Source organism: Hypanus sabinus, chromosome 12, assembly GCF_030144855.1.
Source record: "Hypanus sabinus isolate sHypSab1 chromosome 12, sHypSab1.hap1, whole genome shotgun sequence".
NCBI lineage: Eukaryota > Metazoa > Chordata > Chondrichthyes > Myliobatiformes > Dasyatidae > Hypanus > Hypanus sabinus.
Window position 1 is genome coordinate 108,565,322 of NC_082717.1, and position 25,650 is coordinate 108,590,971.

Consider the following 25,650-nt stretch of genomic DNA (forward strand, 5'->3'; position numbering starts at 1 on the left):
TGAACTGTGCACTGCGCAGTCTACAGAGTCCACTGCACAAGCACTCTTACAGGGTCTATTTAAATAGTCTACTGCACCAGTCTTCAACATCTACTTAAACAGACTACTGCACAAACAGTCCACTGAGTCTACTTAAACATTCACTGCAGCCATCAGCTTCAGTGAAAAAGGAGCATTCATCAGTTACAGCAAAGTGAACGTGTGTTGATAAATGCCGGGTTGTGTTTCCAGCAAGATGCCACAGGTAGAAGTTAGTTACATAAACTACAATTTTGGCATAAGGTCAAACTCTGTCATTCCCAGCAGGATGGGTTGTCAGCTGACTTGCAGGGGAATCAGTCATTCTAAACAAGGAATACCAGTGCAGCTCCTCTGGCCAGCTCATTTGAGGCGGACACACGCTACACACACCCCGCACTCCTTTCAAGGATGGAGAGCCCAGACATTGAACTGGAGAGGCTGAAATCAAGAGGGCTGAGTAACCAGAGTTCAATCAAAGCCATTATATATAAAAGCCCCCCCCCCACCACCCCCGGTCAGCAAGGACGATGAGGGAGGAATTTCTGGATCATGAGATCGAAATGTGGGTCAATAGAATTTACATGAACCAGGCTGGGAAGCGAAAATTATAGACCACACGGAGGCAGATGAGCAACTTAAACTGGCATCTCAGTCGGTTCAGACAAGATAGGCTGATGGTCGTGATCCTAATCAGTGTTTAGTGGGAGATCTCAAGGAGCCAGAATACACTCAAAAGTCAGGATGGCCACTTCTGTGTAGTATGAAGATATCAAGTGAAAATTTAGAAATTTACTCCCAGTGCACCCAATTTCTTCTCTGCTAAAGCAAAAAATCGCCAGGTAGGAACTCACCCGTTAACATGACGATGAAGGGCAGGGAATGTTCCTGTGGCGTTCCCCAGTATCCGGCCTCTCCCAACAAGTTGCGGTCCAGCACCTGATGGTATAGCTCTTCAATCCACGCCTGAGACAGCACCATCAGTACCCGGCTGCTCTGAACCTGCCTCACAAACTCTTTCTGTGGAGATACAACAAGACATCCCGGTCTTTATGGTTGAATGTTCCGGAACAGCGGGGTGGGGTTAGTGAACTCCTCCTAGTCCTCAGTGTAAAGATCACTTACGAGGATGGTACCGGTAGTTTGAACTATAGGGAGAGGTTGGACAGGGTTTCCCTGCAGCAGACGAGACTGAGGGATGATCTTATACAGATGTATCCAATTATTAGGCAGGGTCAATTCGCCCCTTAACACCGACAATCCCTCTGAATCTGCTGGAGGCCCAGAGGCAGCCTGGGGGGGTTTTACACATGTCTCTGAGTGACTGGAGTGTTGGAAGTGGGGGAGAAGTGGCTTGATCTGTTGTGGTTACTTTTATCGTTTTGTTGCCTGTGTTGTTTAGTTGAATATTGTGGGCATACATGATTGGGACTGGAATGTGTGGTAACACACGCAGGCAGGCCCGAGCACATCACTAGTTTAAGATGGTTGTTAGCGCAACAAATTTCACTGTCTGTTTTGAAGTACATGAATCGAAATCTTACTCTGAATACCCTTTCTTCTTCTGGGACTTCCTCTATGGTGTGAAGTGACTCAGAAAAAATGCAGAGTGGACAACCAGCAACATTTTCACAGAATGGCATGCTTGAACACAACAGCCAATACAAGGGGACAGAGTTGAACACAATGACCAATACAAGGGTGCAGAGTTGAACAAAACGGCCAATACAAGGGTGCAGAGTTGAACACAATGCCCAATACAAGGGGGCAGAGTTGAACACAATGCCCAATACAAGGGGGTGGAGTTGAACACAATGCCCAATACAAGGGGACAGAGTTGAACACAATGCCCAATACAAGGGGACGGAGTTGAACACAACGGCCAATACAAGGGGGTAGAGTTGAACACAACGGCCAATACAAGGGGATGGAGTTGAACACAACGGCCAATACAAGGCGATAGAGTTGAACACAACGGCCAATACAAGGGGACAGAGTTGAACACAATGGCCAATACAAGGGGGTAGAGTTGAACACAATGGCCAATACAAGGGGATGGAGTTGAACACAATGGCCAATACAAGGGGGTGGAGTTGAACACAATGCCCAATACAAGGGGACAGAGTTGAACACAACGGCCAATACAAGGGGACGGAGTTGAACACAACGGCCAATACAAGTGGACAAAGTTGAACACAACGGCCAATACAAGGGGACGGAGTTGAACACAACGGCCAATACAAGTGGACAGAGTTGAACACAACAGCCAACACAAGGGGACAGAGTTGAACACAACGGCCAATACAAGGGGGTAGAGTTGAACACAATGCCCAATACAAGGGGATGGAGTTGAACACAATGCCCAATACAAGGGGACAGAGTTGAACACAACGGCCAATACAAGGGGGTAGAGTTGAACACAACGGCCAATACAAGGGTACAGAGTTGAACACAATGCCCAATACAAGGGTACAGAGTTGAACACAATGGCCAATACAAGGGTGCAGAGTTGAACACAATGCCCAATACAAGGGGACAGAGTTGAACACAACGGCCAATACAAGGGGGTAGAGTTGAACACAATGCCCAATACAAGGGGACAGAGTTGAACACAACGGCCAATACAAGGGTACAGAGTTGAACACAATGCCCAATACAAGGGGACAGAGTTGAACACAATGCCCAATACAAGGGGACAGAGTTGAACACAATGCCCAATACAAGGGGACAGAGTTGAACACAACGGCCAATACAAGGGAGTAGAGTTGAACACAATGACCAATACAAGGAGACAGAGTTGAACACAACGGCCAATACAAGGGTACAGAGTTGAACACAATGCCCAATACAAGGGGACGGAGTTGAACACAACGGCCAATACAAGGGTGCAGAGTTGAACAAAACGGCCAATACAAGGGTGCAGAGTTGAACACAATGCCCAATACAAGGGGGCAGAGTTGAACACAATGCCCAATACAAGGGGGTGGAGTTGAACACAATGCCCAATACAAGGGGACAGAGTTGAACACAATGCCCAATACAAGGGGACGGAGTTGAACACAACGGCCAATACAAGGGGGTAGAGTTGAACACAACGGCCAATACAAGGGGATGGAGTTGAACACAACGGCCAATACAAGGCGATAGAGTTGAACACAACGGCCAATACAAGGGGACAGAGTTGAACACAACGGCCAATACAAGGGGGTAGAGTTGAACACAATGGCCAATACAAGGGGGTAGAGTTGAACACAATGGCCAATACAAGGGGATGGAGTTGAACACAATGGCCAATACAAGGGGGTGGAGTTGAACACAACGGCCAATACAAGGGGACGGAGTTGAACACAACGGCCAATACAAGGGGACAGAGTTGAACACAACGGCCAATACATGTGGGCAGAGTTGAACACAACGGCCAATACAAGGGGACGGAGTTGAACACAACGGCCAATACAAGTGGACAGAGTTGAACACAACAGCCAACACAAGGGGACAGAGTTGAACACAACGGCCAATACAAGGGGGTAGAGTTGAACACAATGGCCAATACAAGGGGATGGAGTTGAACACAATGGCCAATACAAGGGGGTAGAGTTGAACACAACGGCCAATACAAGGGGACAGAGTTGAACACAATGCCCAATACAAGGGGACAGAGTTGAACACAACGGCCAATACAAGGGGGTAGAGTTGAACACAACGGCCAATACAAGGGTACAGAGTTGAACACAATGCCCAATACAAGGGTACAGAGTTGAACACAATGGCCAATACAAGGGTGCAGAGTTGAACACAATGCCCAATACAAGGGGACAGAGTTGAACACAACGGCCAATACAAGGGGGTAGAGTTGAACACAATGCCCAATACAAGGGGACAGAGTTGAACACAACGGCCAATACAAGGGTACAGAGTTGAACACAATGCCCAATACAAGGGGACAGAGTTGAACACAATGCCCAATACAAGGGGACAGAGTTGAACACAATGCCCAATACAAGGGGACAGAGTTGAACACAACGGCCAATACAAGGGGACAGAGTTGAACACAACGGCCAATACAAGGGGACAGAGTTGAACACAACAGCCAACACAAGGGGACAGAGTTGAACACAACGGCCAATACAAGGGGGTAGAGTTGAACACAACGGCCAATACAAGGGGACGGAGTTGAACGCAACGGCCAATACAAGGGGGTAGAGTTGAACACAACGGCCAATACAAGGGGACCGAGTTGAACGCAATGGCCAATACAAGGGGACAGAGTTGAACACAACGGCCAATACATGTGGACAGTGTTGAACACAACAGCCAATACAAGTGGACATACTTGAACACAACAGCTAATACAAGGGGGTGGAGTTGAACACAACAGCCAATACAAGACGATAGAGTTGAACACAACGGCCAATACAAGGGGGTAGAGTTGAACACAACGGCCAATACAAGGGGGTAGAGTTGAACACAACGGCCAATACAAGGGGACGGAGTTGAACGCAACGGCCAATACAAGGGGGTAGAGTTGAACACAACGGCCAATACAAGGGGACCGAGTTGAACGCAATGGCCAATACAAGGGGACAGAGTTGAACACAACGGCCAATACATGTGGACAGTGTTGAACACAACAGCCAATACAAGTGGACATACTTGAACACAACAGCTAATACAAGGGGGTGGAGTTGAACACAACAGCCAATACAAGACGATAGAGTTGAACACAACGGCCAATACAAGGGGGTAGAGTTGAACACAACGGCCAATACAAGGGGGTAGAGTTGAACACAACGGCCAATACAAGGGGACGGAGTTGAACGCAACGGCCAATACAAGGGGGTAGAGTTGAACACAATGGCCAATACAAGGGGACAGAGTTGAACACAACGGCCAATACAAGTGGACAAAGTTGAACACAACGGCCAATACAAGGGGGTAGAGTTGAACACAACAGCCAATACAAGGGGGTAGAGTTGAACACAATGCCCAATACAAGGGGGTAGAGTTGAACAGAACAGCCAATACAAGGGGGTAGAGTTGAACACAACGGCCAATACAAGGGAGTGGAGTTGAACACAATGCCCAATACAAGGGGACAGAGTTGAACACAATGCCCAATACAAGGGGGTGGAGTTGAACACAACGGCCAATACAAGGGGGTGGAGTTGAACACAACGGCCAATACAAGGGGGTAGAGTTGAACACAATGCCCAATACAAGGGGGTAGAGTTGAACACAACGGCCAATACAAGTGGACAAAGTAGAACACAACGGCCAATACAAGTGGACAAAGTTGAACACAACGGCCAATACAAGGCGATAGAGTTTAACACAACGGCCAATACAAGGGGGTAGAGTTGAACACAACGGCCAATACAAGGGGGTAGAGTTGAACACAACGGCCAATACAAGGGGACAGAGTTGAACACAACGGCCAATACAAGGGGGTAGAGTTGAACACAACAGCCAATACAAGGGGACGGAGTTGAACACAACGGCCAAAACATGTGGACAGTGTTGAACACAACGGCCAATACAAGTGGACAAAGTTGAACACAACGGCCAATACAAGGGAGTGGAGTTGAACACAACAGCCAATACAAGGGGGTAGAGTTGAACACAACAGCCAATACAAGGGGGTAGAGTTGAACACAATGCCCAATACAAGGGGGTAGAGTTGAACACAACTCCCAATACAAGGGGACAGAGTTGAACACAACGGCCAATACAAGGGAGTGGAGTTGAACACAATGGCCAATACAAGGAGACAGAGTTGAACACAACGGCCAATACAAGGGTACAGAGTTGAACACAATGGCCAATACAAGGGGGTAGAGTTGAACACAATGCCCAATACAAGGGGGTGGAGTTGAACACAACGGCCAATACAAGGGGACAGAGTTGAACACAACGGCCAATACAAGGGGGTAGAGTTGAACACAACAGCCAATACAAGGGGACAGAGTTGAACACAACGGCCAATACAAGGGTGCAGAGTTGAACAAAACGGCCAATACAAGGGTGCAGAGTTGAACACAATGCCCAATACAAGGGGGTGGAGTTGAACACAATGCCCAATACAAGGGGACAGAGTTGAACACAACGGCCAATACAAGGGGACAGAGTTGAACACAACGGCCAATACAAGGGGGTAGAGTTGAACACAACGGCCAATACAAGGGTGCAGAGTTGAACAAAACGGCCAATACAAGGGTGCAGAGTTGAACACAATGCCCAATACAAGGGGGTGGAGTTGAACACAATGCCCAATACAAGGGGACAGAGTTGAACACAACGGCCAATACAAGGGGGTAGAGTTGAACACAATGCCCAATACAAGGGGGTAGAGTTGAACACAACGGCCAATACAAGTGGACAAAGTAGAACACAACGGCCAATACAAGTGGACAAAGTTGAACACAACGGCCAATACAAGGCGATAGAGTTTAACACAACGGCCAATACAAGGGGGTAGAGTTGAACACAACGGCCAATACAAGGGGGTAGAGTTGAACACAACGGCCAATACAAGGGGACAGAGTTGAACACAACGGCCAATACAAGGGGGTAGAGTTGAACACAACAGCCAATACAAGGGGACGGAGTTGAACACAACGGCCAAAACATGTGGACAGTGTTGAACACAACGGCCAATACAAGTGGACAAAGTTGAACACAACGGCCAATACAAGGGAGTGGAGTTGAACACAACAGCCAATACAAGGGGGTAGAGTTGAACACAACAGCCAATACAAGGGGGTAGAGTTGAACACAATGCCCAATACAAGGGGGTAGAGTTGAACACAACTCCCAATACAAGGGGACAGAGTTGAACACAACGGCCAATACAAGGGAGTGGAGTTGAACACAATGGCCAATACAAGGAGACAGAGTTGAACACAACGGCCAATACAAGGGTACAGAGTTGAACACAATGGCCAATACAAGGGGGTAGAGTTGAACACAATGCCCAATACAAGGGGGTGGAGTTGAACACAACGGCCAATACAAGGGGACAGAGTTGAACACAACGGCCAATACAAGGGGGTAGAGTTGAACACAACAGCCAATACAAGGGGACAGAGTTGAACACAACGGCCAATACAAGGGTGCAGAGTTGAACAAAACGGCCAATACAAGGGTGCAGAGTTGAACACAATGCCCAATACAAGGGGGTGGAGTTGAACACAATGCCCAATACAAGGGGACAGAGTTGAACACAACGGCCAATACAAGGGGACAGAGTTGAACACAACGGCCAATACAAGGGGGTAGAGTTGAACACAACGGCCAATACAAGGGTGCAGAGTTGAACAAAACGGCCAATACAAGGGTGCAGAGTTGAACACAATGCCCAATAGAAGGGGGTGGAGTTGAACACAATGCCCAATACAAGGGGACAGAGTTGAACACAATGGCCAATACAAGGGGACAGAGTTGAACACACCGGCCAATACAAGGGGGTGGAGTTGAACACAATGCCCAATACAAGGCGATAGAGTTGAACACAACAGCCAACACAAGGGGACAGAGTTGAACACAACGGCCAATACAAGGGGGTAGAGTTGAACACAACGGCCAATACAAGGGGACGGAGTTGAACGCAACGGCCAATACAAGGGGACCGAGTTGAACGCAACGGCCAATACATGTGGACAGTGTTGAATACAACGGCCAATACAAGGGGACGGAGTTGAACGCAACGGCCAATACAAGGGGACAGAGTTGAACACAACGGCCAATACAAGGGGGTAGAGTTGAACGCAACGGCCAATACAAGGGGACAGAGTTGAACACAACGGCCAATACAAGGGAGTGGAGTTGAACACAACGGCCAATACAAGGGGGTAGAGTTGAACACAACATCCAATACAAGGGGGTAGAGTTGAACACAATGCCCAATACAAGGGGGTAGAGTTGAAGACAACACCCAATACAAGGGGACAGAGTTGAACACAACGGCCAATACAAGGAGACAGAGTTGAACACAATGGCCAATAGAAGGGTGCAGAGTTGAACACAACGGCCAATACAAGGGGGTGGAGTTGAACACAACGGCCAACACAAGGGGACAGAGTTGAACACAATGCCCAATACAAGGGGACAGAGTTGAACACAATGCCCAATACAAGGGGACAGAGTTGAACATAACAGCTAATACAAGGGGGTGGAGTTGAACACAATGCCCAATACAAGGGGACAGAGTTGAACACAATGCCCAATACAAGGGGGTAGATTTGAACACAACAGCAAATACAAGGGGACAGAGTTGAACACAACGGCCAATACAAGGGGGTAGAGTTGAACACAACAGCTAATACAAGGGGACTGAATTGAACACAACGGCCAATACAAGGGAGTAGAGTTGAACACAATGGCCAATACAAGAGGGTAGAGTTGAACACAACGGCCAATACAAGGGGACGGAGTTGAACGCAACGGCCAATACAAGGGGACAGAGTTGAACACAACGGCCAATACAAGTGGACAAAGTTGAACAAAACGGCCAATACAAGGGAGTGGAGTTGAACACAACGGCCAATACAAGGGGGTAGAGTTGAACACAACAGCCAATACAAGGGGACAGAGTTGAATACAACGGCCAATACAAGGGGGTAGAGTTGAACACAATGCCCAATATAAGGGGACAGAGTTGAACACAACGGCCAAAAGAAGGGGGAGGAGTTGAACACAATGCCCAATACAAGGGGGTAGAGTTGAACACAACGGCCAATACAAGGGGACAGAGTTGAACACAACGGCCAATACAAGGGGACGGAGTTGAACACAATGCCCAATAAAAGGCGGTAGAGTTGAACAGAACGCACAATACAAGGGGGTACAGTTGAACACAACGGCCAATACAAGGGGACAGAGTTGAACACAATGGCCAATACAAGGGGGTAGAGTTGAACACACCGGCCAATACAAGGGGACGGAGTTGAACACAATGCCCAATAAAAGGCGGTAGAGTTGAACAGAACGCACAATACAAGGGGGTACAGTTGAACACAACGGCCAATACAAGGGGACAGAGTTGAACACAATGGCCAATACAAGGGGGTAGAGTTGAACACAACGGCCAATACAAGGGGGTGGAGTTGAACACAACGGCCAATACAAGGGGACGGAGTTGAACACAATGCCCAATACAAGGGGGTAGAGTTGAACACAATGCCCAATACAAGGGGACAGAGTTGAACACAACGGCCAATACAAGGGGGTAGAGTTTAACACAACGCCGAATACAAGGGGACAGAGTTGAACACAATGGCCAATACAAGGGGGTAGAGTTGAACGCAACGGCCAATACAAGTGGACAAAGTAGAACACAATGGCCAATACAAGGGGACAGTGTTGAACACAATGCCCAATACAAGTGGACAGAGTTGAACACAACGGCCAATACAAGTGGACAAAGTAGAACACAATGGCCAATACAAGGGGACGGAGTTGAACACAATGCCCAATACAAGTGGACAGAGTTGAACACAATGGCCAATACAAGGGGGTAGAGTTGAACGCAACGGCCAATACAAGTGGACAAAGTAGAACACAATGGCCAATACAAGGGGACAGTGTTGAACACAATGCCCAATACAAGTGGACAGAGTTGAACACAACGGCCAATACAAAGGGGTAGAGTTGAACACAATGCCCAATACAAGGGGACAGAGTTGAACACAACGGCTAATACAAGGGGACAGAGTTCAACACAATGCCCAAAGCAAGGGGACAGAGTTGAACACAACGGCCAATACAAGGGGGTAGAGTTGAACACAATGCCCAATACAATGGGACAGAGTTGAACACAACGGCTAATACAAGGGGACAGAGTTGAACACTATGCCCAATACAAGGGGACAGAGTTGAACACAACGGCCAATACAAGGGGGTAGAGTTGAACACAATGTTCAATACAAGGGGACAGAGTTGAATACAACGGCCAATACAAGGGGACAGAGTTGAACACAACGGCCAATACAAGGGGGTAGAGTTGAACACAACAGCCAATACAAGGGGATAGAGTTGAACACAACAGCCAATACAAGGGGGTAGAGCTGAACACAATGCCCAATACAAGGGGACAGAGTTGAACACAATGGCCAATACAAGGGGGCAGAGTTGAACACAATGGCCAATACAAGGGGACAGAGATGAACACACCGGCCAATACAAGGCGATAGAGTTGAACACAACAGCCAACACAAGGGGACAGAGTTGAACACAACGGCCAATACAAGGGGGTAGAGTTGAACACAACGGCCAATACAAGGGGGTGGAGTTGAACACAACGGCCAATACAAGGGGACGGAGTTGAACACAATGCCCAATACAAGGGGGTAGAGTTGAACACAATGCCCAATACAAGGGGACAGAGTTGAACACAACGGCCAATACAAGGGAGTAGAGTTTAACACAACGCCGAATACAAGGGGACAGAGTTGAACACAATGGCCAATACAAGGGGGTAGAGTTGAACGCAACGGCCAATACAAGTGGACAAAGTAGAACACAATGGCCAATACAAGGGGACAGTGTTGAACACAATGCCCAATACAAGTGGACAGAGTTGAACACAACGGCCAATACAAGTGGACAAAGTAGAACACAATGGCCAATACAAGGGGACGGAGTTGAACACAATGCCCAATACAAGTGGACAGAGTTGAACACAACGGCCAATACAAAGGGGTAGAGTTGAACACAATGCCCAATACAAGGGGACAGAGTTGAACACAACGGCTAATACAAGGGGACAGAGTTCAACACAATGCCCAAAGCAAGGGGACAGAGTTGAACACAACGGCCAATACAAGGGGGTAGAGTTGAACACAATGCCCAATACAATGGGACAGAGTTGAACACAACGGCTAATACAAGGGGACAGAGTTGAACACTATGCCCAATACAAGGGGACAGAGTTGAACACAACGGCCAATACAAGGGGGTAGAGTTGAACACAATGTTCAATACAAGGGGACAGAGTTGAATACAACGGCCAATACAAGGGGACAGAGTTGAACACAACGGCCAATACAAGGGGGTAGAGTTGAACACAACAGCCAATACAAGGGGATAGAGTTGAACACAACAGCCAATACAAGGGGGTAGAGCTGAACACAATGCCCAATACAAGGGGACAGAGTTGAACACAATGGCCAATACAAGGGGGCAGAGTTGAACACAATGGCCAATACAAGGGGACAGAGTTGAACACACCGGCCAATACAAGGGGGTGGAGTTGAACACAACGGCCAATACAAGGCGATAGAGTTGAACACAACAGCCAATACAAGGGGACGGAGTTGAACACAACGGCCAATACAAGGGGACGGAGTTGAACGCAACGGCCAATACAAGGGGACCGAGTTGAACGCAACGGCCAATACATGTGGACAGTGTTGAATACAACGGCCAATACAAGGGGACGGAGTTGAACGCAACGGCCAATACAAGGGGACAGAGTTGAACACAACGGCCAATACAAGGGGGTAGAGTTGAACGCAACGGCCAATACAAGGGGACAGAGTTGAACACAACGGCCAATACAAGGGAGTGGAGTTGAACACAACGGCCAATACAAGGGGGTAGAGTTGAACACAACATCCAATACAAGGGGGTAGAGTTGAACACAATGCCCAATACAAGGGGGTAGAGTTGAAGACAACACCCAATACAAGGGGACAGAGTTGAACACAACGGCCAATACAAGGAGACAGAGTTGAACACAATGGCCAATAGAAGGGTGCAGAGTTGAACACAACGGCCAATACAAGGGGGTGGAGTTGAACACAACGGCCAACACAAGGGGACAGAGTTGAACACAATGCCCAATACAAGGGGACAGAGTTGAACACAATGCCCAATACAAGGGGACAGAGTTGAACATAACAGCTAATACAAGGGGGTGGAGTTGAACACAATGCCCAATACAAGGGGACAGAGTTGAACACAATGCCCAATACAAGGGGGTAGATTTGAACACAACAGCAAATACAAGGGGACAGAGTTGAACACAACGGCCAATACAAGGGGGTAGAGTTGAACACAACAGCTAATACAAGGGGACTGAATTGAACACAACGGCCAATACAAGGGAGTAGAGTTGAACACAATGGCCAATACAAGAGGGTAGAGTTGAACACAACGGCCAATACAAGGGGACGGAGTTGAACGCAACGGCCAATACAAGGGGACAGAGTTGAACACAACGGCCAATACAAGTGGACAAAGTTGAACAAAACGGCCAATACAAGGGAGTGGAGTTGAACACAACGGCCAATACAAGGGGGTAGAGTTGAACACAACAGCCAATACAAGGGGACAGAGTTGAATACAACGGCCAATACAAGGGGGTAGAGTTGAACACAATGCCCAATATAAGGGGACAGAGTTGAACACAACGGCCAAAAGAAGGGGGAGGAGTTGAACACAATGCCCAATACAAGGGGGTAGAGTTGAACACAACGGCCAATACAAGGGGACAGAGTTGAACACAACGGCCAATACAAGGGGACGGAGTTGAACACAATGCCCAATAAAAGGCGGTAGATTTGAACAGAACGCACAATACAAGGGGGTACAGTTGAACACAACGGCCAATACAAGGGGACAGAGTTGAACACAATGGCCAATACAAGGGGGTAGAGTTGAACACACCGGCCAATACAAGGGGACGGAGTTGAACACAATGCCCAATAAAAGGCGGTAGAGTTGAACAGAACGCACAATACAAGGGGGTACAGTTGAACACAACGGCCAATACAAGGGGGTAGAGTTGAACACAACGGCCAATACAAGGGGGTGGAGTTGAACACAACGGCCAATACAAGGGGACGGAGTTGAACACAACGGCCAATACAAGGGGACGGAGTTGAACACAATGCCCAATACAAGGGGGTAGAGTTGAACACAATGCCCAATACAAGGGGACAGAGTTGAACACAACGGCCAATACAAGGGGGTAGAGTTTAACACAACGCCGAATACAAGGGGACAGAGTTGAACACAATGGCCAATACAAGGGGGTAGAGTTGAACGCAACGGCCAATACAAGTGGACAAAGTAGAACACAATGGCCAATACAAGGGGACAGTGTTGAACACAATGCCCAATACAAGTGGACAGAGTTGAACACAACGGCCAATACAAGTGGACAAAGTAGAACACAATGGCCAATACAAGGGGACGGAGTTGAACACAATGCCCAATACAAGTGGACAGAGTTGAACACAATGGCCAATACAAGGGGGTAGAGTTGAACGCAACGGCCAATACAAGTGGACAAAGTAGAACACAATGGCCAATACAAGGGGACAGTGTTGAACACAATGCCCAATACAAGTGGACAGAGTTGAACACAACGGCCAATACAAAGGGGTAGAGTTGAACACAATGCCCAATACAAGGGGACAGAGTTGAACACAACGGCTAATACAAGGGGACAGAGTTCAACACAATGCCCAAAGCAAGGGGACAGAGTTGAACACAACGGCCAATACAAGGGGGTAGAGTTGAACACAATGCCCAATACAATGGGACAGAGTTGAACACAACGGCTAATACAAGGGGACAGAGTTGAACACTATGCCCAATACAAGGGGACAGAGTTGAACACAACGGCCAATACAAGGGGGTAGAGTTGAACACAATGTTCAATACAAGGGGACAGAGTTGAATACAACGGCCAATACAAGGGGACAGAGTTGAACACAACGGCCAATACAAGGGGGTAGAGTTGAACACAACAGCCAATACAAGGGGACAGAGTTGAATACAACGGCCAATACAAGGGGGTAGAGTTGAACACAATGCCCAATATAAGGGGACAGAGTTGAACACAACGGCCAAAAGAAGGGGGAGGAGTTGAACACAATGCCCAATACAAGGGGGTAGAGTTGAACACAACGGCCAATACAAGGGGACAGAGTTGAACACAACGGCCAATACAAGGGGACGGAGTTGAACACAATGCCCAATAAAAGGCGGTAGAGTTGAACAGAACGCACAATACAAGGGGGTACAGTTGAACACAACGGCCAATACAAGGGGACAGAGTTGAACACAATGGCCAATACAAGGGGGTAGAGTTGAACACACCGGCCAATACAAGGGGACGGAGTTGAACACAATGCCCAATAAAAGGCGGTAGAGTTGAACAGAACGCACAATACAAGGGGGTACAGTTGAACACAACGGCCAATACAAGGGGACAGAGTTGAACACAATGGCCAATACAAGGGGGTAGAGTTGAACACAACGGCCAATACAAGGGGGTGGAGTTGAACACAACGGCCAATACAAGGGGACGGAGTTGAACACAATGCCCAATACAAGGGGGTAGAGTTGAACACAATGCCCAATACAAGGGGACAGAGTTGAATACAACGGCCAATACAAGGGGGTAGAGTTGAACACAACGGCCAATACAAGGGGACGGAGTTGAACGCAACGGCCAATACAAGGGGACAGAGTTGAACACAACTGCCAATACATGTGGACAGTGTTGAACACAACAGCCAATACAAGTGGACAAAGTTGAACACAACGGCCAATACAAGGGAGTGGAGTTGAACACAACGGCCAATACAAAAGGACAGAGTTGAACATAACGGCCAATACAAGGGGGTAGAGTTGAACACAACGGCCAATACAAGGGGACAGAGTTGAATACAATGCCCAATCCAAGGGGGTAGAGTTGAACACAATGCCCAATGCAAGGGGACAGAGTTGAATACAACGGCCAATACAAGGGGGTAGAGATGAACACAATGCCCAATATAAGGGGACAGAGTTGAACACAACGGCCAATGCAAGGGGACAGAGTTGAACACAACGGCCAATACAAGGGGGTATAGTTGAACACAAAGCCCAATACAAGGGGACAGAGTTGAATGCAACGGCCAATACAAGGGGGTAGAGTTGAACACAACAGCCAATACAAGTGGACAAAGTTGAACACAACGGCCAATACAAGTGGACAAAGTTGAACACAACGGCCAATACAAGGGAGTGGAGTTGAACACAACGGCCAATACAAAAGGACAGAGTTGAACATAACGGCCAATACAAGGGGGTAGAGTTGAACACAACAGCCAATACAAGGGGACAGAGTTGAATACAATGCCCAATCCAAGGGGGTAGAGTTGAACACAATGCCCAATGCAAGGGGACAGAGTTGAATACAACGGCCAATACAAGGGGGTAGAGATGAACACAATGCCCAATATAAGGGGACAGAGTTGAACACAACGGCCAATGCAAGGGGACAGAGTTGAACACAACGGCCAATTCAAAGGGGTAGAGTTGAACACAATGCCCAATACAAAAGGACAGAGTTGAACATAACGGCCAATACAAGGGGGTAGAGTTGAACACAACGGCCAATACAAGGGGACAGAGTTGAATACAATGCCCAATCCAAGGGGGTAGAGTTGAACACAATGCCCAATGCAAGGGGACAGAGTTGAATACAACGGCCAATACAAGGGGGTAGAGATGAACACAATGCCCAATATAAGGGGACAGAGTTGAACACAACGGCCAATGCAAGGGGACAGAGTTGAACACAACGGCCAATACAAGGGGGTAGAGTTGAACACAAAGCCCAATACAAGGGGACAGAGTTGAATGCAACGGCCAATACAAGGGGACAGAGTTGAACACAACGGCCAATACACGTGGGCAGTGTTGAACACAACGGCCAATACAAGTGGACAAAGTTGAACACAACGGCCAATACATGGGGACAGATTTGAACACAATGCCCAATACAAGTCGACAGAGTTGAACACAACGGCCAATACAAGGGGACAGAGTTGAACACAATGCCCAATACAAGTGGACAGAGTTGAATACAACGGCCAATACAAGTGGGTAGAGTTGAACACAATGCCCAATACAAGGGGACAGAGTTGAACACAATGGCCAATACAAGGGGGTAGAGTTGAACACTACGGCCAATACAAGTGGACAAAGTTGAACACAATGGCCAATACAAGGGGAAGGAGTTGAACACAATGCCCAATACAAGTGGACAGAGTTGAACACAACGGCCAATACAAAGGGGTAGAGTTCAACACAATGCCCAATAAATGGGGACAGAGTTGAACACAACGGCCAAATCAAAGTGGTAGAGTTGAACACAATGCCCAATACAAGGGGACAGAGTTGAACACAATGCCCAATACAAGGGGACAGAGTTGAACACAATGCCCAATACAAGGGGACAGAGTTGAACACAACGGCCAATACAAGGGGGCAGAGTTGAACACAACGGCCAATACAAGGGGGTAGAGTTGAACACAACGGCCAATACAAGGGGGTAGAGTTGAACACAACGGCCAATACAAGGGGACGGAGTTGAACACAATGCCCAATACAAGGGGACAGAGTTGAACACAACGGCCAATACAAGGGGGCAGAGTTGAACACACCGGCCAATACAAGGGGGTGGAGTTGAACACAACGGCCAATACAAGGCGATAGAGTTGAACACAACAGCCAATACAAGGGGACGGAGTTGAACACAACGGCCAATACAAGGGGGTAGAGTTGAACACAACGGCCAATACAAGGCGATAGAGTTGAACACAACAGCCAATACAAGGGGGCAGAGTTGAACACAACGGCCAATACAAGGGGGTAGAGTTGAACACAACGGCCAATACAAGGGGGTAGAGTTGAACACAACATCCAATACAAGGGGGTAGAGTTGAACACAATGCCCAATACAAGGGGGTAGAGTTGAAGACAACACCCAATACAAGGGGACAGAGTTGAACACAACGGCCAATACAAGGAGACAGAGTTGAACACAATGGCCAATAGAAGGGTGCAGAGTTGAACACAACGGCCAATACAAGGGGGTGGAGTTGAACACAACGGCCAACACAAGGGGACAGAGTTGAACACAATGCCCAATACAAGGGGACAGAGTTGAACACAATGCCCAATACAAGGGGACAGAGTTGAACATAACAGCTAATACAAGGGGGTGGAGTTGAACACAATGCCCAATACAAGGGGACAGAGTTGAACACAATGCCCAATACAAGGGGGTAGATTTGAACACAACAGCAAATACAAGGGGACAGAGTTGAACACAACGGCCAATACAAGGGGGTAGAGTTGAACACAACAGCTAATACAAGGGGACTGAATTGAACACAACGGCCAATACAAGGGAGTAGAGTTGAACACAATGGCCAATACAAGAGGGTAGAGTTGAACACAACGGCCAATACAAGGGGACGGAGTTGAACGCAACGGCCAATACAAGGGGACAGAGTTGAACACAACGGCCAATACAAGTGGACAAAGTTGAACAAAACGGCCAATACAAGGGAGTGGAGTTGAACACAACGGCCAATACAAGGGGGTAGAGTTGAACACAACAGCCAATACAAGGGGACAGAGTTGAATACAACGGCCAATACAAGGGGGTAGAGTTGAACACAATGCCCAATATAAGGGGACAGAGTTGAACACAACGGCCAAAAGAAGGGGGAGGAGTTGAACACAATGCCCAATACAAGGGGGTAGAGTTGAACACAACGGCCAATACAAGGGGACAGAGTTGAACACAACGGCCAATACAAGGGGACGGAGTTGAACACAATGCCCAATAAAAGGCGGTAGAGTTGAACAGAACGCACAATACAAGGGGGTACAGTTGAACACAACGGCCAATACAAGGGGACAGAGTTGAACACAATGGCCAATACAAGGGGGTAGAGTTGAACACACCGGCCAATACAAGGGGACGGAGTTGAACACAATGCCCAATAAAAGGCGGTAGAGTTGAACAGAACGCACAATACAAGGGGGTACAGTTGAACACAACGGCCAATACAAGGGGACAGAGTTGAACACAATGGCCAATACAAGGGGGTAGAGTTGAACACAACGGCCAATACAAGGGGGTGGAGTTGAACACAACGGCCAATACAAGGGGACGGAGTTGAACACAATGCCCAATACAAGGGGGTAGAGTTGAACACAATGCCCAATACAAGGGGACAGAGTTGAACACAACGGCCAATACAAGGGGGTAGAGTTTAACACAACGCCGAATACAAGGGGACAGAGTTGAACACAATGGCCAATACAAGGGGGTAGAGTTGAACGCAACGGCCAATACAAGTGGACAAAGTAGAACACAATGGCCAATACAAGGGGACAGTGTTGAACACAATGCCCAATACAAGTGGACAGAGTTGAACACAACGGCCAATACAAGTGGACAAAGTAGAACACAATGGCCAATACAAGGGGACGGAGTTGAACACAATGCCCAATACAAGTGGACAGAGTTGAACACAATGGCCAATACAAGGGGGTAGAGTTGAACGCAACGGCCAATACAAGTGGACAAAGTAGAACACAATGGCCAATACAAGGGGACAGTGTTGAACACAATGCCCAATACAAGTGGACAGAGTTGAACACAACGGCCAATACAAAGGGGTAGAGTTGAACACAATGCCCAATACAAGGGGACAGAGTTGAACACAACGGCTAATACAAGGGGACAGAGTTCAACACAATGCCCAAAGCAAGGGGACAGAGTTGAACACAACGGCCAATACAAGGGGGTAGAGTTGAACACAATGCCCAATACAATGGGACAGAGTTGAACACAACGGCTAATACAAGGGGACAGAGTTGAACACTATGCCCAATACAAGGGGACAGAGTTGAACACAACGGCCAATACAAGGGGGTAGAGTTGAACACAATGTTCAATACAAGGGGACAGAGTTGAATACAACGGCCAATACAAGGGGACAGAGTTGAACACAACGGCCAATACAAGGGGGTAGAGTTGAACACAACAGCCAATACAAGGGGATAGAGTTGAACACAACAGCCAATACAAGGGGGTAGAGCTGAACACAATGCCCAATACAAGGGGACAGAGTTGAACACAATGGCCAATACAAGGGGGCAGAGTTGAACACAATGGCCAATACAAGGGGACAGAGATGAACACACCGGCCAATACAAGGGGGTGGAGTTGAACACAACGGCCAATACAAGGCGATAGAGTTGAACACAACAGCCAACACAAGGGGACAGAGTTGAACACAACGGCCAATACAAGGGGGTAGAGTTGAACACAACGGCCAATACAAGGGGGTGGAGTTGAACACAACGGCCAATACAAGGGGACGGAGTTGAACACAATGCCCAATACAAGGGGGTAGAGTTGAACACAATGCCCAATACAAGGGGACAGAGTTGAACACAACGGCCAATACAAGGGAGTAGAGTTTAACACAACGCCGAATACAAGGGGACAGAGTTGAACACAATGGCCAATACAAGGGGGTAGAGTTGAACGCAACGGCCAATACAAGTGGACAAAGTAGAACACAATGGCCAATACAAGGGGACAGTGTTGAACACAATGCCCAATACAAGTGGACAGAGTTGAACACAACGGCCAATACAAGTGGACAAAGTAGAACACAATGGCCAATACAAGGGGACGGAGTTGAACACAATGCCCAATACAAGTGGACAGAGTTGAACACAATGGCCAATACAAGGGGGTAGAGTTGAACGCAACGGCCAATACAAGTGGACAAAGTAGAACACAATGGCCAATACAAGGGGACAGTGTTGAACACAATGCCCAATACAAGTGGACAGAGTTGAACACAACGGCCAATACAAAGGGGTAGAGTTGAACACAATGCCCAATACAAGGGGACAGAGTTGAACACAACGGCTAATACAAGGGGACAGAGTTCAACACAATGCCCAAAGCAAGGGGACAGAGTTGAACACAACGGCCAATACAAGGGGGTAGAGTTGAACACAATGCCCAATACAATGGGACAGAGTTGAACACAACGGCTAATACAAGGGGACAGAGTTGAACACTATGCCCAATACAAGGGGACAGAGTTGAACACAACGGCCAATACAAGGGGGTAGAGTTGAACACAATGTTCAATACAAGGGGACAGAGTTGAATACAACGGCCAATACAAGGGGACAGAGTTGAACACAACGGCCAATACAAGGGGGTAGAGTTGAACACAACAGCCAATACAAGGGGATAGAGTTGAACACAACAGCCAATACAAGGGGGTAGAGCTGAACACAATGCCCAATACAAGGGGACAGAGTTGAACACAATGGCCAATACAAGGGGGCAGAGTTGAACACAATGGCCAATGCAAGGGGACAGAGTTGAACACACCGGCCAATACAAGGGGGTGGAGTTGAACACAACGGCCAATACAAGGCGATAGAGTTGAACACAACAGCCAATACAAGGGGACGGAGTTGAACACAACGGCCAATACAAGGGGACGGAGTTGAACGCAACGGCCAATACAAGGGGACCGAGTTGAACGCAACGGCCAATACATGTGGACAGTGTTGAATACAACGGCCAATACAAGGGGACGGAGTTGAACGCAACGGCCAATACAAGGGGACAGAGTTGAACACAACGGCCAATACAAGGGGGTAGAGTTGAACGCAACGGCCAATACAAGGGGACAGAGTTGAACACAACGGCCAATACAAGGGAGTGGAGTTGAACACAACGGCCAATACAAGGGGGTAGAGTTGAACACAACATCCAATACAAGGGGGTAGAGTTGAACACAATGCCCAATACAAGGGGGTAGAGTTGAAGACAACACCCAATACAAGGGGACAGAGTTGAACACAACGGCCAATACAAGGAGACAGAGTTGAACACAATGGCCAATAGAAGGGTGCAGAGTTGAACACAACGGCCAATACAAGGGGGTGGAGTTGAACACAACGGCCAACACAAGGGGACAGAGTTGAACACAATGCCCAATACAAGGGGACAGAGTTGAACACAATGCCCAATACAAGGGGACAGAGTTGAACATAACAGCTAATACAAGGGGGTGGAGTTGAACACAATGCCCAATACAAGGGGACAGAGTTGAACACAATGCCCAATACAAGGGGGTAGATTTGAACACAACAGCAAATACAAGGGGACAGAGTTGAACACAACGGCCAATACAAGGGGGTAGAGTTGAACACAACAGCTAATACAAGGGGACTGAATTGAACACAACGGCCAATACAAGGGAGTAGAGTTGAACACAATGGCCAATACAAGAGGGTAGAGTTGAACACAACGGCCAATACAAGGGGACGGAGTTGAACGCAACGGCCAATACAAGGGGACAGAGTTGAACACAACGGCCAATACAAGTGGACAAAGTTGAACAAAACGGCCAATACAAGGGAGTGGAGTTGAACACAACGGCCAATACAAGGGGGTAGAGTTGAACACAACAGCCAATACAAGGGGACAGAGTTGAATACAACGGCCAATACAAGGGGGTAGAGTTGAACACAATGCCCAATATAAGGGGACAGAGTTGAACACAACGGCCAAAAGAAGGGGGAGGAGTTGAACACAATGCCCAATACAAGGGGGTAGAGTTGAACACAACGGCCAATACAAGGGGACAGAGTTGAACACAACGGCCAATACAAGGGGACGGAGTTGAACACAATGCCCAATAAAAGGCGGTAGATTTGAACAGAACGCACAATACAAGGGGGTACAGTTGAACACAACGGCCAATACAAGGGGACAGAGTTGAACACAATGGCCAATACAAGGGGGTAGAGTTGAACACACCGGCCAATACAAGGGGACGGAGTTGAACACAATGCCCAATAAAAGGCGGTAGAGTTGAACAGAACGCACAATACAAGGGGGTACAGTTGAACACAACGGCCAATACAAGGGGGTAGAGTTGAACACAACGGCCAATACAAGGGGGTGGAGTTGAACACAACGGCCAATACAAGGGGACGGAGTTGAACACAACGGCCAATACAAGGGGACGGAGTTGAACACAATGCCCAATACAAGGGGGTAGAGTTGAACACAATGCCCAATACAAGGGGACAGAGTTGAACACAACGGCCAATACAAGGGGGTAGAGTTTAACACAACGCCGAATACAAGGGGACAGAGTTGAACACAATGGCCAATACAAGGGGGTAGAGTTGAACGCAACGGCCAATACAAGTGGACAAAGTAGAACACAATGGCCAATACAAGGGGACAGTGTTGAACACAATGCCCAATACAAGTGGACAGAGTTGAACACAACGGCCAATACAAGTGGACAAAGTAGAACACAATGGCCAATACAAGGGGACGGAGTTGAACACAATGCCCAATACAAGTGGACAGAGTTGAACACAATGGCCAATACAAGGGGGTAGAGTTGAACGCAACGGCCAATACAAGTGGACAAAGTAGAACACAATGGCCAATACAAGGGGACAGTGTTGAACACAATGCCCAATACAAGTGGACAGAGTTGAACACAACGGCCAATACAAAGGGGTAGAGTTGAACACAATGCCCAATACAAGGGGACAGAGTTGAACACAACGGCTAATACAAGGGGACAGAGTTCAACACAATGCCCAAAGCAAGGGGACAGAGTTGAACACAACGGCCAATACAAGGGGGTAGAGTTGAACACAATGCCCAATACAATGGGACAGAGTTGAACACAACGGCTAATACAAGGGGACAGAGTTGAACACTATGCCCAATACAAGGGGACAGAGTTGAACACAACGGCCAATACAAGGGGGTAGAGTTGAACACAATGTTCAATACAAGGGGACAGAGTTGAATACAACGGCCAATACAAGGGGACAGAGTTGAACACAACGGCCAATACAAGGGGGTAGAGTTGAACACAACAGCCAATACAAGGGGACAGAGTTGAATACAACGGCCAATACAAGGGGGTAGAGTTGAACACAATGCCCAATATAAGGGGACAGAGTTGAACACAACGGCCAAAAGAAGGGGGAGGAGTTGAACACAATGCCCAATACAAGGGGGTAGAGTTGAACACAACGGCCAATACAAGGGGACAGAGTTGAACACAACGGCCAATACAAGGGGACGGAGTTGAACACAATGCCCAATAAAAGGCGGTAGAGTTGAACAGAACGCACAATACAAGGGGGTACAGTTGAACACAACGGCCAATACAAGGGGACAGAGTTGAACACAATGGCCAATACAAGGGGGTAGAGTTGAACACACCGGCCAATACAAGGGGACGGAGTTGAACACAATGCCCAATAAAAGGCGGTAGAGTTGAACAGAACGCACAATACAAGGGGGTACAGTTGAACACAACGGCCAATACAAGGGGACAGAGTTGAACACAATGGCCAATACAAGGGGGTAGAGTTGAACACAACGGCCAATACAAGGGGGTGGAGTTGAACACAACGGCCAATACAAGGGGACGGAGTTGAACACAATGCCCAATACAAGGGGGTAGAGTTGAACACAATGCCCAATACAAGGGGACAGAGTTGAATACAACGGCCAATACAAGGGGGTAGAGTTGAACACAACGGCCAATACAAGGGGACGGAGTTGAACGCAACGGCCAATACAAGGGGACAGAGTTGAACACAACTGCCAATACATGTGGACAGTGTTGAACACAACAGCCAATACAAGTGGACAAAGTTGAACACAACGGCCAATACAAGGGAGTGGAGTTGAACACAACGGCCAATACAAAAGGACAGAGTTGAACATAACGGCCAATACAAGGGGGTAGAGTTGAACACAACGGCCAATACAAGGGGACAGAGTTGAATACAATGCCCAATCCAAGGGGGTAGAGTTGAACACAATGCCCAATGCAAGGGGACAGAGTTGAATACAACGGCCAATACAAGGGGGTAGAGATGAACACAATGCCCAATATAAGGGGACAGAGTTGAACACAACGGCCAATGCAAGGGGACAGAGTTGAACACAACGGCCAATACAAGGGGGTATAGTTGAACACAAAGCCCAATACAAGGGGACAGAGTTGAATGCAACGGCCAATACAAGGGGGTAGAGTTGAACACAACAGCCAATACAAGTGGACAAAGTTGAACACAACGGCCAATACAAGTGGACAAAGTTGAACACAACGGCCAATACAAGGGAGTGGAGTTGAACACAACGGCCAATACAAAAGGACAGAGTTGAACATAACGGCCAATACAAGGGGGTAGAGTTGAACACAACAGCCAATACAAGGGGACAGAGTTGAATACAATGCCCAATCCAAGGGGGTAGAGTTGAACACAATGCCCAATGCAAGGGGACAGAGTTGAATACAACGGCCAATACAAGGGGGTAGAGATGAACACAATGCCCAATATAAGGGGACAGAGTTGAACACAACGGCCAATGCAAGGGGACAGAGTTGAACACAACGGCCAATTCAAAGGGGTAGAGTTGAACACAATGCCCAATACAAAAGGACAGAGTTGAACATAACGGCCAATACAAGGGGGTAGAGTTGAACACAACGGCCAATACAAGGGGACAGAGTTGAATACAATGCCCAATCCAAGGGGGTAGAGTTGAACACAATGCCCAATGCAAGGGGACAGAGTTGAATACAACGGCCAATACAAGGGGGTAGAGATGAACACAATGCCCAATATAAGGGGACAGAGTTGAACACAACGGCCAATGCAAGGGGACAGAGTTGAACACAACGGCCAATACAAGGGGGTAGAGTTGAACACAAAGCCCAATACAAGGGGACAGAGTTGAATGCAACGGCCAATACAAGGGGACAGAGTTGAACACAACGGCCAATACACGTGGGCAGTGTTGAACACAACGGCCAATACAAGTGGACAAAGTTGAACACAACGGCCAATACATGGGGACAGATTTGAACACAATGCCCAATACAAGTCGACAGAGTTGAACACAACGGCCAATACAAGGGGACAGAGTTGAACACAATGCCCAATACAAGTGGACAGAGTTGAATACAACGGCCAATACAAGTGGGTAGAGTTGAACACAATGCCCAATACAAGGGGACAGAGTTGAACACAATGGCCAATACAAGGGGGTAGAGTTGAACACTACGGCCAATACAAGTGGACAAAGTTGAACACAATGGCCAATACAAGGGGAAGGAGTTGAACACAATGCCCAATACAAGTGGACAGAGTTGAACACAACGGCCAATACAAAGGGGTAGAGTTCAACACAATGCCCAATAAATGGGGACAGAGTTGAACACAACGGCCAAATCAAAGTGGTAGAGTTGAACACAATGCCCAATACAAGGGGACAGAGTTGAACACAATGCCCAATACAAGGGGACAGAGTTGAACACAATGCCCAATACAAGGGGACAGAGTTGAACACAACGGCCAATACAAGGGGGCAGAGTTGAACACAACGGCCAATACAAGGGGGTAGAGTTGAACACAACGGCCAATACAAGGGGGTAGAGTTGAACACAACGGCCAATACAAGGGGACGGAGTTGAACACAATGCCCAATACAAGGGGACAGAGTTGAACACAACGGCCAATACAAGGGGGCAGAGTTGAACACACCGGCCAATACAAGGGGGTGGAGTTGAACACAACGGCCAATACAAGGCGATAGAGTTGAACACAACAGCCAATACAAGGGGACGGAGTTGAACACAACGGCCAATACAAGGGGGTAGAGTTGAACACAACGGCCAATACAAGGCGATAGAGTTGAACACAACAGCCAATACAAGGGGGCAGAGTTGAACACAACGGCCAATA

The 25,650-nt window shown here is 47.9% G+C and overlaps 1 protein-coding gene across 5 annotated transcripts in view; it reads right to left on the reverse strand.

Moving 5' to 3' along the window:
• Nucleotides 1–25,650, reverse strand: part of arfgef3 (ARFGEF family member 3) — a 650,801-nt gene that overhangs the window by 483,044 nt on the left and 142,107 nt on the right. For all 5 annotated transcript variants that reach the window (XM_059986710.1, XM_059986711.1, XM_059986709.1 and 2 more), the window contains one exon: nucleotides 873–1,038. In XM_059986710.1, the coding sequence (XP_059842693.1) occupies nucleotides 873–1,038 (166 nt within the window). The remainder of the gene's footprint in view (nucleotides 1–872; nucleotides 1,039–25,650) is intronic.